We start from the raw sequence: 14403 nt of genomic DNA on the forward strand, positions 1-14403 counted from the left end.
GAGACGGTACAGCGAAGGGTGACCAAGATGATGCCTATATCGAGAAAAAAACCATACGAGGAGCGTTTAGAAGCCCTGGATCTCTTTACCATCACGAAACGCGGGTTACGAGGAGATTTAATGCAAGTGTTCAAAATATGCCAAGGAGACGATTATAAGGCTATAGATAAATATGGCTGATCGCTCGAATTACACGAGAGGTAATGGGCATAAAATTATCAGCAAATTATTTCAGTCACACGCAGCTAAGCATTTCTTTAATAGTAAATATATGGAACAAACTGCCCTCCAATTCAGTAAAGTGTGATACAGCACTAACCTGTAAAAATCGCTTGGATAAATACCTGCCTTCTAACCTCCAGTCAGGTATGTTCACTCCGGAATAATACATTTCCGTGTAGTATATATAGCTTTTACTTTTTTTTTTCCGAGCCTGGAGGATACAACCACTTAATCACACTGATAAATACTGTTGATGCGTTACTTTCCTTCTCAGGTGGATATTGTAGAATAAAATTTCCTTTACCTCTTTCCTATGAAGTTTCCACGACAGCTTTTCTATATTGCATGCTGGTCCTTCTTACTATTTCCTGCCGGCTTCGGCTGGAAGGTTTGGTGGATGAGGGAAGGGGGAGCCTTCCTGCTTTCTATCAGTCTTTAACTGATGGAACGGTTTTCCTAGTTATAACCTTCCCTACACCAAACAGTCGCGAAAGGACCAACAGTTTGTTGCTGTTTGCTTTCCTGTGTATTCCGTACTTCTCTTTCAAGCCTTTATGAATCCAGCGATGAGTATGAAGCAGGGTAGCGAACGGACGTCAGTATCTGACTGTACGCTTCAATTACACCACCGACGATATCTGCATCCAGCCCTTGAACACTGTGCTACAAGTATAATCCTGGAGCAAGGAGCAGTGTGACCTGGCAAAACTACAACAGTTTGCGTCCTTTGAAAATGATCAGCTGGCTCATCCAGCACCTAGGAGAAGCAAATGCCACCGCAAGACCCTCTGAAACAAGCACAGACAATTATGATATTTGAAAGCGTTAGATACGGCATTCTGCTTCGTCCTTAAGATGAAGTTTCATGTGATCTCTGATGTGTGAATCGGATTGATAGTTATGCACGGCTGTCAGGTTTTGCAACCATTCTCGACGACTACTGAGATGGTGATAAGAGCGTATTTAAAGTTTTTACTTGCCAATGTCCAGTGAGCTGTATTAAAATGTGAATGGGGTCATACACTGCTGCACTTTGAATGCCTTTTCAAATTATGCAAGTTTTATGTTTATACTCCTGTAAAAAAAGATGCTTGTTCCATGACCCTGACTTTTTCTGGTGAATGTGACCTTAGAGCTGGCCTGAGCATGACGCCCACTCAGACGAGGGCACACCTTCAGCTTGAGAGGATTCATCTGATGTCCCAGTCGTCAAAACCTGTCTATAATTACGGCCTGCAGAGCATTCAGGAAGCGACAGACAGAATACTAGTTGTAGTTCCTGTCCCAGGCGCTCGATTTCTTCAGGAAAAATGAAGACAAATGAAGAATGAAGGAGGACAAGGCGTGAAGGAAACTGAGAGAACTGAGAACAGCTGTAACACCTGCAGATGAGGTCATCCACAGGATGGGTGCCAGGGTTAGAATGAGGTGTCGCACAACGCCGAACCATAGGCATACGAGAACGGACCATGCGCACTTCGATGATGTCATCGCAGACGTTATATACGTAGTATGGGTCACCAAAAGTATCGGTGCACAGGGGTTCCTATGCCTACCGAAAACATTCGATCAACTGCTGATGTTTACCAACGCCTCATTGTGTTTGACCCATGTCTGTTTATATAAAGATAACAGTTGCTATATGTTTGCACGAAGATATTGCTAGTTGGCGATATATGACACCTCCCAACATCAGGGCTACCAACGCGTGGTAGGTCGGACACTAATACTTCAGTGAAATTCGTTCTGTGGTCCCAAATGTTTCACGCATATTGTGCACCGATACTTTTGTAACTCATGGTACAACCCTCGGATACCAGGCTGTACCCACGCAGCGACATTATTAAGCAACAACAAAATGCAGTGCGTCTAGAGGCTGATCAAGGCCCTGTCCCAGCACCACAAGGAAGTAAATGGCTACCAGAACACCATCAGGGACAAGTGTAATTACTACGATATTTAGAAGCGATGGAGAAAGAAGACAAATAAAAGATGAAGGAAACGACGGAGTGAAGGAGAATTGGGGAAGCAGAAGCAGTGGGAGATAGGGCCAAGCGAGGACGTGGAGGAAGGCTTCAGGTTCTAACTGCCCATAAACCACAGCAAATTGGGGGCACCTCGTCGAATAACAGTCAAGGAGGGCTGGCGGAACTATGGGAACCACAGGGGCAGCATGGGTGTGACCAACCAATATGGGAATGGCGTGGGAGGAATGGATGCGTGCTTTGCAAGAAGTTTCGTCATCCAATCTACAATAAAGCGAACGACCCTCAACGAAGTCACCGAGAAGGATAGCTCGAAAGATATGAAATTATTAGAAGAGCAGTAGGTGTTCTGATAGTTTTACAAATAGGGGATTGGGCCAAGAACGGTGGGATAGTAACAGGCAATGATAAGCCAAGATAAGAACCTGGTCAAACGCAGCCCCGTCATGGCGAGCTGAGTGGTCTATTTGACATACATCGGCCCGGTAATCATGAGCAGATCTTGAGTCCTGGAACAAAATAATTCCATGTGCAAGCTGAGGCAGGGTATAACAGGCTAGGGTGGTGGTTGATGTAGTAAGAGAGGAGTTAAGAGAACAGAAGATACTAAAGATATTTAAGAAAACTGGAAAGAGAGTAGATGGTTTAGAGAGAGATGATAAAAGTCACTGATACAAGTATGGGCTCTGACTGATAGTTTTGTGAGACTGTGCTGACTATAATGTACTGTATGTGTAAAACAGAACTGACATAAGTGTCGTAAGGAAAAGAGATTCACCGAGACGTTCTTTTACTGATGGCAGATTGAATTTTTATTTCTTATTATTTAGCTTAATTCGTCCTCATTTGGTTCTGTCTTATCTGCCTTGTAGTCTTGCTACTTATCAAGCTGATGGTGTCAGAATCTGCACACCTACTTGGTTGACCACCTTGTTCTAAAAGGGTCCAGTGGCGAAGCGTCACTCGACAAACCGACTAAGCTGATCCACACAGGATCAACTGGCCCGTCAATGTATATCTAACATCAAGTTACTTCAAGGTTCGAACTGGTATATATTTTTGTAGATGACCAGAAGCTTCACTGACGCATTTCGGCCCCAAGTAATATCCTGTACACTGGATGTTTGTGCAAGATGCATGACATACTGACAGCTTCCTGGAGTGTTAAGCTACTGCCTGATGCACATGCACGGGATTCACTGATACTCTGATTCTGCAGTGTCACACTATATAACCATTTCCGGAGGAACAGTTAGCTTATCTGACTTCCCTACATCCACTGTTAGTTAATTATTTGACAGGTTTTATTTCAGTGTATCCTGTTACATCATTATTTGTGAAAGAGCAGTGTAATAACATGTCCGATGAGTAGAATGCAACCTCAGCGCGGAAGGCAGCTCAGGCTTTGTTTTTCTTTGAATCATCGTACCATAAGCAGCCTTAAGGTATCCTGCATTAAGGTTGTGCATTCAAGTTATCTAAGATGCAGTTCTGCTATTAGTGAGGAGAACCTAGTTAAGCTGATACTATAAAAACTCCACACCCATACTAGACTGTAACCATCATAGCCAGAAGGGGGGGGGGTCAGTTCCAACCAATAAAGAAGAGTCAGTTCAGTTGACAAATAAAGATGACCTGCATTAAGCTGATTAAATTGTCAACTCATGTTTTAGTTTATTTTAGTTTAATGGTGTTTAATGGTGGGTTACTGGTGCTACGATACGAGTCATATCTTAAAGAACTGTTAGCTCGTATGACCTCCCTTCTCTTACCCAGCGAGGAGAAGCTTCCGTCTTGCAGTGGACCTAGAGTGATACACATCCAGATATTCCACTCAACAAATCTTTCCCTAAGTCCGATTTACAATACATCACCAGACGGAATGGGCTAATACAATACATTCACAAATTTAGACTAACATTCACAAACAGCTGCTGTAATTAGGGATTTGTTTTTCACAGGAAAGACAAGGACAAGCAACTATAAAATCTTCTAATGTCATCTGTACTTCCTGCAAATTCAACACTTATAACAAAAGAGAACTGAGCGTGTGTATGCAATTCTGGTCCTTGAATTCTTTTTCACTGAAGGATTAGAATTATGAACTATCACTTTCGGTAACTGTGTCTGCCAGATCTTCAGAAAAAAAATAAGTGGAAAACTAGAAAACGCTTGGCAACCTTAGGCCTGCACAAGACAGTGGAGCTAGACAAGAACCGGTCTCGTAGGAGGAAGTCCAGTTCCCCCAAATTTGTATTAAAAAAAGTACATCCTGGAGCAAAACAGAAGGACACCGACCCTCTTCAGAGTTCAATCTCGTCTACACATTCTCAGAGGTTCAGCACCAAATTTTCAACATTTCATAACTTACCTAACCTTACAAAGAATAAGTCCCGCAATATGACAAAAGAGGCAGGCGCTTAGGTACCAGGTGCTGGCTAATGCAAGATAACTGGTTCCTCAGCAACATAGGCACTCGATCCCTCAGTAACTCAGTGACAAAGACGATTTAGGCCTGGCTCCTGGGTGCGTGCAGCAATCACGCACTTGATATAATTGCATAGCCTGCCACTAATACTTACCATAAAACACATAACTACCACAAATACTTGCCACAAAACAGAACACATGTCAAGTACAACTATCTAAGCTCATCATGTGGGCAAAGCGAATATATTATGAGCTAATTCAAGTTATCAGGTTGAATCTCTTAGTGCCATCTGACAACCTCTTCCTCTTGCGTTTGCTGATACTCCTCTTCCTTGTGTTTGCATTTCTCGTATGTGACCCTCTCTGCCACGGCGGGGTCATTTTCTGGTCCAGGGAGTGCATGGCCGACCACAGATAATCCAGGTGACCCAGTTCCCCGTTCTGCTGGAAGTATGTGATGACGAGGGACAGTGCAGCGCGGGCCTCGCACAAACTTACTTCGCCTTCTTCCTCCCCGTCCACCACATTGCACTCGATGTGGCTCAGCCTGTGGGTGGACAGAACCTTCGCTGTGCTTTACAAAATTATAGCCAATTTTCCATTATAACCAAGATTAGTTTTTCGCACTCCACAGCATACACAAGCAGTGGGACAAGACATATTTTTCCAGGATGATGATACGGAGGAGGAGGACACAGGAGGAGATTTAGCAAGAAAGCGTTGCCTAGCAATTGGGACCATGCCGTCACAGACAACGGTTTTAGAGCTATACTCTTTTTACCTTAACCTTTCCCCAGATTTTCGTCTTTTTGCAGTTATTTCATGTAGCTCAGTGGCAGAATAAGACAGTATAATGGCTCTACACCCTCTCCATATCACTTCTTCGTGACTGGCACCATAATCTATTTTTAATCTATTATAACATCTCGGCATTCAAGATGGACAGACGCCAATTTTAGGTCAGTTTAGAGTAGGAAGGGTATAGCTGTGGAAGTTAAGGAATCTTTTTAAGACTAAGTATGGCTTTGTCTGCATTTGCTGTGAGCCTCTAAGTTTCACAGAGCCTCCTGCTGTGAAATGGCTCTGCAGAATTATACTACGCTTGTTTGCAGGAAGGACAAGGCAAAAATAATGTAGAATTGGCAAAATAAATAAATAAATAAATAACTTATGACGGGGAACTGATCGTAAGTTTGTATGTGAATGTGCTTCCTGGGTGACAGTAATTCTCGCTGGATTTGGATATTACATTGCACATCATCCTTAGCCAAGTACTTTGCATATTACATCTGAATATTGTCTAGTGTAGGGGGGGAGGGGGGGAGACCGAGGATGAGATGGAGGGATGGAGTGGAGAGGTGTATAAAAGAGGGGGTGTGTGAGTTGGAGGGAGGGCAGCGAAATGGTAGGGGACAGGGCGACATGGAGGCGATTTGTTTGTGGCTACCCCTTACGAGACTGAGGCGCCTGGCTATAGATAGATAGATATTATTAACCCATCTTTGATAATGACGTAGTTGGCATCAGTAACACAAAAGACGGTAATCAGATGTACTAACAAAAATAAACTGCTGAGGAAAAAGTGTTACGGAATCTGTAAAGCCAAAAAGATTACACTTCCCTGTGGACATGTGACCTGACCCAGCTTGGCCTAATTTAACCTACTTTGACCTAACACAGCGTAACCATGACTGCCTTGGGAAAAAAAAAAAAAATTTAAAATATAAGGAACGCTTTCACTATGATGACGTAATTATTTTATGTTACTCTATTAAGGTAAAAGTTCTGGTATAGCTTTCCTGCCGTTAGAGATAGCTTTCCTGGGATTAGATATAGCTTTCCTGGCGTTAGAGATAGCTTTAATGGCGTTAGAGATAGCTTTCATAGACTCCTTCACTACGAAAAAGTCGCTCCTTTAAAAACTAATATCGATGCTGTAATGAGACAGATAGATAAACAGACAGACAGGTAAGTAAATAGATATATGGGGAGAGAGAGAGAGAGAGAGAGAGAGAGAGAGAGAGAGAGAGAGAGAGAGAGAGAGAGAGAGAGAGAGAGAGAGAGATTCGTACCCTCACAAAAATATATACACCTTAATCTGCACCAAAAACGTAAAAGAATAAAATAAAATACAAACAAAAAACAGTCTCCCCAGATGTGTTAATTTTTCCACGCATCGTCCCTGAACAAATCATTAAAAAATTATGAGTTTAATTAGACTTTTAGCTGCTTAATTAGGACAGCTGGAATCCATAGTTTTTTATTATTTATTTATTCATTTATTTATTTAGAACCAGTGACTAGTTGGGGTAATGATGCGGCCAGATTATTTCCTCTTATTGCTGTCTCGAGATGATTTAATTGATCTTATGAAGGGCGTAAGGGTTTTAATGAAGGCTGTATCTGATTTCTCCAGTTCCACAAGACTCTGGGGAGGCTAATAAAACCGCCTGGACGACGACGACGACGACGACGACGACGATGACGACGACGACGGCGGCGGCGGCGGCGGCGGCGGCGGCGGCGGGAGTAGGAGGAGGAGGAGGAGGAAGCATAAGACGACGATAACGAGGACGACGAATAAGTAGTAGTAGTAGTAGTAGTAGTGGTAGTGGTAGTAGTAGTAGTAGTAGTAGTAGTAGTAGTGGTAGTAGTGGTAGTAGTAGTAGTAGTAGTAGTAGTAGTAGCAGTATAGTTAATGAGTTAGGGCCTTTCCTTGTGTCTGGTTAATTCAAGGTGATCTGTTACATTCAAACAGACTCTGGGTTTGATGATTCAGTTGTTTTGCTCAACATGTGAAGTTACCAGAGCCACGTTTAAGCCCACATTATATATTCTTGTCATGCTGGTATATACTTAGTTATGTTTCAAACCATTTAATATTTTAGTACTGGTATTAGTTTTTCAGGCATTTTGAGGCTGGTGTAGTATTAATTCCATTCTGACTGACATTAATTCCTTCGATACGGTGGCGTCTTTTCATCGTATTCGTAAATATATGCAACCAGGTCTATGCCGCTCAGGGAAGAAATTTTGAACTGGCGGAGTTATAAAAAGCCTCCATTAACTCGTTTATATAAAACAGACCTTCCATAAGATTAATAAAATTCCGTGTCATTAGGAAAAAAAATAATGTAAAAAAATGCGTCGCTGGATTGAAGGTGTCGGTTACGTAATGTTCCGAACTGTGTCAGAATGCTTCGGATACCTCGAGTGGTACGTCTAATCATATGTCTCATTGGTTCATATACAGTGAATGGTTTTGCAGATCCCTAACTCCTACTTCACAGCGATTTATCCTACACATACATCTCAGTATCCTCTTACATCCTACTAATGCAAACTATGTAGATATTAATACGATAAAAATAACATATAAGAGAATAAATCGCTGAGAAAGAGGCACTCCGAAGCCTCCCACGCCATCTAGAATACAGCTCAACCCAATACTAACATGTCACTTGGCCAACTTCCCTCCTGCCGCCTTCCTCCTCGTCGCTTCTTCCCTCCCCTCCTCTTGCTCTTCCTCCCCTTCTTCTTCCTCCTCCGGTTCTTCCTCTGACGGCCTCTTCCCTCCACCTCCTCTCCCTCTGACTCTCCATCACCATCGCTTCCTTCAGTCACTTCGTTGTCGCCTTCGTCAGTAGTGGGTGCAGGTTGGATGATTTCAATGGTCGTTGATCCTGAAGCCGTGGGTTCGACTGGATCCGAAGCGCCTTCAGAAGCTGTCAGGAGTCTGGTGACCTCAATCTCCTCCTCCTGACTCTCTCTTCTGTCTTGGTCCACTTCGTTTTCTCCACCTGCGGACGAATGACCAGGGTAGTTGTAGTAGTTGTAGTAGTAGTAGAAGAAGGATGATGATGATGATGATGATACTATAATAAAAACAACAACAATAACTACTACTATATTACTACGACTACAACAACAACAACAACAACAACAACTATTACTACTACTACTACTACTACTACTACTAATAATAATAATAATGATAATAATAATAATAATAAGAAAAATAAGAACAATAATAAACGAGCATTTATTTCTTAAAAACACACTCTTCCAAATAATTTACAAGCACTGAATACCCCAAATACCATGACAACCAATCCATAAACAGCATCGTATCAGAAAAACGGCATTTCCTATACTCATTTTACTTTAACGTGGCCTAAAAATACCATCAATAGATTGGCACCAGAATACGATGCTAGTCACCAAGAAGTGCTATGGAAGGACTTTAGAGCTGTTAACATAATCTGATTTTGCCACTGAACTATGCAAACCAAGCCAAAAAAAGACGAAAATCTGGGCCAAGTTAAGGTGAGAGGACTATAGGTTGGCCGGAGCTACCTGAAGTGTGGGAAGGGCTTGGGTCTGGTACATGTCTGGTTCCTGTCTCTTGGCGGTCCTCTGAGTCCTCTGGGATGGAGAACCGGGCGAGGTTGGAGACTGGGCTGTGGAGAGGAGGAGATATTAAAATTTTGTTGGTATTTACTTTATTATTATTATTATTATTATTATTATTATAGTTAGAGAAAGAACAGAGAAATTAGTTGGAGAAGAACAGGGAGGCTTTAGGAAGGGAAGAGGTTGTGTAGATCAGATATTCATTCTCAGATCTTTAGTGAAAAAGTTTCTAGAGAAGGGAAAGAAGTTGTATGCGGCTTTCATGGATTTGGAGAAAGCATATGACAGGGTGGATAGACTAGGATTGTGGAAAGTGTTAAGAATATATGGAGTAGATGGGAAGTTGTTGAATGCTGTGAAGAGTATGTACGATGGTGCGAAGGCTGCAGTGCGTGTGGATGGTGAACTAAGTGAATTTTTCTCTTTGAAAGTTGGGTTGAAACAGGGATGTGTCATGTCTCCATGGTTGTTCAATCTGTACATGGATGGGGTAATAAAAGAGGTACAAGGTAGGGTAGTGGATGTTGGAGTGGCCCTGGTGAGAGAGGATAGTGTTTGGAAACTCCCTGTACTGTTGTTTGCAGATGATACTGTGTTGTTGAGTGAAGACGAAGGGGAGCTGCAAGGCTTGGTGGATGAGTTTGAGAGAGTGTGTAAGAAACGAAATCTAAAGGTGAATGTAGGGAAGAGTAAAGTGATGGTCTTTGAGAGAGGTGAAGTCAGTGAATGTACAGCGAGGTTGGATGGTGAGGAATTGGAAAATGTGAGTACGTTTAAGTACTTGGGTAGTGTGATGAGTAAGGATGGAGGTTTGGAGGGTGAAGTGCTTGAAAGGGTACAGCAGGGTAGAAAGGTTGCTGGTTTCTTGAAAGCAGTGATAAGAAACAGGGAAGTGAGCATGGAAGTGAAAAAGTTACTACATGACAGTATTGTGATACCAACTCTTACGTACGGAAGTGAAGCTTGGACGTTGTTGGAAGGACACAAGTCAAGAGTGAGAGCCGTGGAAATGAGTTATTTAAGAGGAGCCTGTGGAGTCACATGGAGAGACAGGCTGACGAATGAGGATATAAAGGAGCGTTGTGGTGTTGATGTGGATGTGATAGGAAGCGTTATGAGGAACACACTGAGGTGGTTTGGCCATGTGGAGAGGATGGAGGGTGAAAGACTGACGAAGAGAGTGTATGTGAGTGAGGTGGAGGGGGAAAGAGGGAGGGGGAGGCCGAGGATGAGATGGAGAGATGGGGTGGAGAGGTATATGAGAGAGGGGGGGGTGAGTTGGGAGCAGGGGAGTGAAATGGCGGGGGACAGGGCGACTTGGAGGCGATTTGTTTGTGGCCACCCCAAACGGGATTGAGGCGTCTGGCAATAGATAGATAGATTATTGTCTCCCATTTAACCTCTGGAATGTGGTTATATATATATATATTTTTAATCCCATCTCCTGGCGATTTTATTTAGTATAAGTGATTACTTTGAACAAGAGAGGTTAGACAGAGACCTCATTAACCCATTACTTTTAGAGGAAACCTTTTAAGCACAATATGGTCGTCTAGAAGTAGCAGCAATAAAATAAATCCAGCAAGACGTCCTCTAGGTAAAGATATTGATGAGAGAAAATGAAAGTATGGAAGACTGTTTTTTCTTACCCTGAATTTCCGTACGTTGCAACTTAAGTGTTTAAAAGATCACAGCTTCGCAAGAATGTATGTGCCAGAACAACTGTTTTTAAGGTATGAAAGATTATGTTTTCAGAAGTAATAAATCTTGTTACGCGTATTAAATGCCATGTCAACTGTTACTAAGGGATTTAAGGCTATTTATTTAAAAAGTAAACACACTTGCTAAAAGTCAGAAGGCAAAAAATCGGTAGATAACTAAGTTGTCACATTGCAAGAACTGTTCGTCATCAAAATCAAAATTGTTAAAAGAATAACTATATATATATATATCAAAAAAAATCTTGGAAAAATAGCAAAATCAAGTAGTGGCAAAATCATGGTTGCTGATGCCGATTCAGAATGACACAAAATTCACCAGATTTATTAGAAAGTGATCACAACATCCAAACTTCTCAAGATCCGATGCTCGAAAGTATGGCATCAGAGGACTACATGAATCCTTGTGAAAGCGTCTCGTATCATCTTGAATTTGATGTGAAGTGAAATTTAAAAACAAAAAAACTCAGAAATAAAAACATGCTACCCATATACTGTATTCCCTATTGTAATTTAGTGTGCCTATTACGCTACCTTATACTCTTTTACGTTCCTAAGTCAAAATATACCTATACTGAAAATTCAGGGTGATCCGTAAATAGTGCTCTACTAGCAACTCAAGCGGCAATATCTTAATGTGTTGCGGGGACGGCTCAGTTGGCTGGTGTGGGCGTGGTTGTGGTAGTGGAAAATGGAAATGGATAAATGATGTGGGGTAATTACTGGTAACACTGACTTAGCCGTGCCTGAAACACACAAGGACTCGCCCGGGCAGAAAAAGGAGCGTTATATATGGGCCACCCTATATATAAATAACGTGAAGGTAATAATCAAAGCGTAACAGGCAAATAAATCGCTAAGGAACGGGTGTCAGGAAGCCTCCCATGTCACCAAAAATAGAGCTCTCACCTCTGATGGCCATGATCATCGAGTGCTCTAAGGGCAACGTAATACGGTTGACCTCGCTGCAGCCACGCCGGGAGAAGCACCCTGACCCCCACCTTCGTCCCGGCAGGCTTCTGATAAACCCCGGCCGTCCTCAGGTCCCCCTCGGCGTCCAGGAGCGTCTCGTCAGGGGCTTGGTTGAACTGGGTCTCCTGTAGATTGCTGACGGTGGGACTCAGACGGATGATGTAGTCTGAGACTGGAAGGAGTGGAGATAAGTTCGACGATTTGAACAAGAAATCTGATGAATAATTATGTACCCTCTTAAGTTTCGGTAATAAGTACGATGTATGATAAGCATTTTATTTAATTTCGGAAACAAGAGGACATATAATTATTTTGTATCTACTCCAAATTCAGAGACATGACAACCTATGACTGACAGGGACCCACTTGAATTTCAGTAAAAGTAAATCCTGTGAACGCCATGAACAACAACAAAAGATCTAGTACCGCCTTACCCCTTTATGATGCAGGTGCTTCAGATAAGAAGGCAAAATCATTTAAGGGGCTGAGAATTAAGTCATGTTTTTAGTGGCAATACATAGAGAAAAAAAATCTTTGGGGGAATAAGGATGAAACTGTATGCAAAATGAAATGGTGGTTTTGCTGTGTGTTGGCAGGGGTTGAGGTGGTGGCTGTGCTGTGTGTTGGCAGGGGTTGGGGTGGTGGTTGTGGTGTGTGTTGGCAGGGGATGAAGTGGTGGTTGTGGTGTGTGTTGGCAGGGGGTTAAGGTGGTGGATATACTGTGTGTTGGGAGGGGTTGAAAAGGTGGCTTTGCAGGTGTGTTGGCAGGGGTTGAAGTGGTGGTTATGGTGTGTATTGGCAGGGGTTGATGTGGTGGCTGTGGTGTGTATTGGCAGGGGTTGATGTGGTGGCTGTGGTGTGTGTTGGCAGGGGTTGAAGTGGTGGTTATGGTGTGTATTGGCAGGGGTTGATGTGGTGGCTGTGGTGTGTGTTGGCAGGGATTGAAGTGGTGGTTATGGTGTGTATTGGCAGGGGTTGATGTGGTGGCTGTGCTGTGTGTTGGCAGGGGTTTAAGTGGTGCCTGTGCTGTGTGTTGGCAGGGGTTGATGTGGTGGCTGTGGTGTGTGTTGGCAGGGGTTGAAGTGGGGAATGTGGTGTGTGTTGGCAGTGGTTCACTTGGGTTCACATTAGCACACACAGACAATCATGTTTGCATACTCACAGTGGATACTTGCTCCTGTTTGTTGTGTTAGCTGCCTGTTCCATCACACACACACACACACACACACACACACACACACACACACACACACACACATTCTTCTTATAAAACCGAATCTTAGTGACTCCCGTTTTTTTTTCTCCTCTACTTTCGTCATATTTGTTTTTAAGTGTCCATTATTTGTATGTTTAAGATTATTTGGGTTTAATCATGTACAACTTTTCAATCCCAGTATGAGCACATGCAGCCTGGCCTGATTAAAATGAACTGACCTAAGCTTAACTGATCTAACTTGACTCTCCTTGACCTAATTAGTCTTGAAGTCACCTGACCTGATCACACAAAATTGGGCTTAACTTGATCTGATTTATTCAATCTTACCCAACCGAACATCTGACCTCGCCTTTCGTGGCTGGACTGATCTGACTCATCTTTATTCCTGACGGCCTTATTTAAACTGACCTTATTAACCCAAACCTGAGCCAGCCTGACCAGATGAAACCAAACCTAACCCAGCCTGACCTCACCTCACCAGCCTTACCCTACCTACCCTGACCTAAGCTGACATAACGAGACCTCACTCGATAAGACACCCACTCAACCTACCTGACTTGACGTGATATAAACCTACCTGTGCCGTGATCGAGGTCGTCCCCAGGTGCCGTCCAGGTGAGGTTGATGGTACTGGGCCCCGCGGCAGACACCTTCAGGTCCCGCACCTTGCCAGGGGGATAGTGGTCTACGTCCTGGGCAGGTACCGCTACTACCTGAGGGGAAATTGGAAAATACCGAAGGGAAAGGGAGTAGGCTGGGGGAAACTAAGGAAATGTTGACATGAAAGGAGCATGAGTGGCGAAACAGAAGGAAATGAGACAAAAGGAGAGGAGGAAAGGGTTGGATGGGGAAAAATGGTGGGCTGGAATAGCAAAAGAGGGTGAACCAGAAAAGGGACTGTACTCCTAGACTCAAAATACACGTAAAATACGAGATGAACATGGTAACCCCGAGCAACAATCGATCATTGGGGAAGTAGTGATATGCATTTCAAGAGACAACAGTTATAATCCTGTCTAGGAGACGTGCTGCTCACAGGGGTAGTATTGTGCCCTTGCCAGGAACGTGCCGGGCTGTGGCTGTGATGGATGTGTTGACTCAGGTTCAAATCTCGAGGAGTATAGCAACTCTTCAGCAAGTCTCTCATTTTTACTCATTTGCTCTCATTATAGTTAACCCCTAGTGCCTATGCTTCCCTGAAAGCTGGGATCGGTTTATTAGTGGTAGAGAAAAAGAAAAATTAAGAAGAAAAGCTGGAGGAACTACTTTAATCCTGAAATGAAAAGAGAAGGTGCGGAGGATATTATTCAAATCCTACTCTTCCTTAAAACACTTTTATCTGGGAGTTAATTTCTAAGTTTGAGTCCGCATCAGTCTGTATGAAATCCATTAATGTACCGTATCTTCTTGAAGGCAGAGTGTTGGCAAAAATAAATTTTTCCTCATG

General features: G+C 43.0%; 1 protein-coding gene across 1 annotated transcript in view; it reads right to left on the minus strand.

The window, feature by feature from the left end:
• Nucleotides 1-4095: 4095 nt before the first annotated feature.
• The window catches only part of LOC145415472 (uncharacterized), a 23563-nt gene continuing 13255 nt past the window's right edge, over nucleotides 4096-14403 (minus strand). The window contains exons 4-8 of the mRNA XM_080284747.1: nucleotides 13534-13669; nucleotides 11678-11912; nucleotides 8994-9097; nucleotides 8092-8437; nucleotides 4096-5184 (exon numbers count right to left, since the gene is read on the minus strand). Of these exons, the coding sequence (XP_080140873.1) occupies nucleotides 4896-5184; nucleotides 8092-8437; nucleotides 8994-9097; nucleotides 11678-11912; nucleotides 13534-13669 (1110 nt within the window). The 3' untranslated portion in view covers nucleotides 4096-4895. The remainder of the gene's footprint in view (nucleotides 5185-8091; nucleotides 8438-8993; nucleotides 9098-11677; nucleotides 11913-13533; nucleotides 13670-14403) is intronic.

Source organism: Coenobita brevimanus, chromosome 102, assembly GCF_032717465.1.
Source record: "Coenobita brevimanus isolate Jiangsu-jjx chromosome 102, ASM3271746v2, whole genome shotgun sequence".
Taxonomy (NCBI): domain Eukaryota; kingdom Metazoa; phylum Arthropoda; class Malacostraca; order Decapoda; family Coenobitidae; genus Coenobita; species Coenobita brevimanus.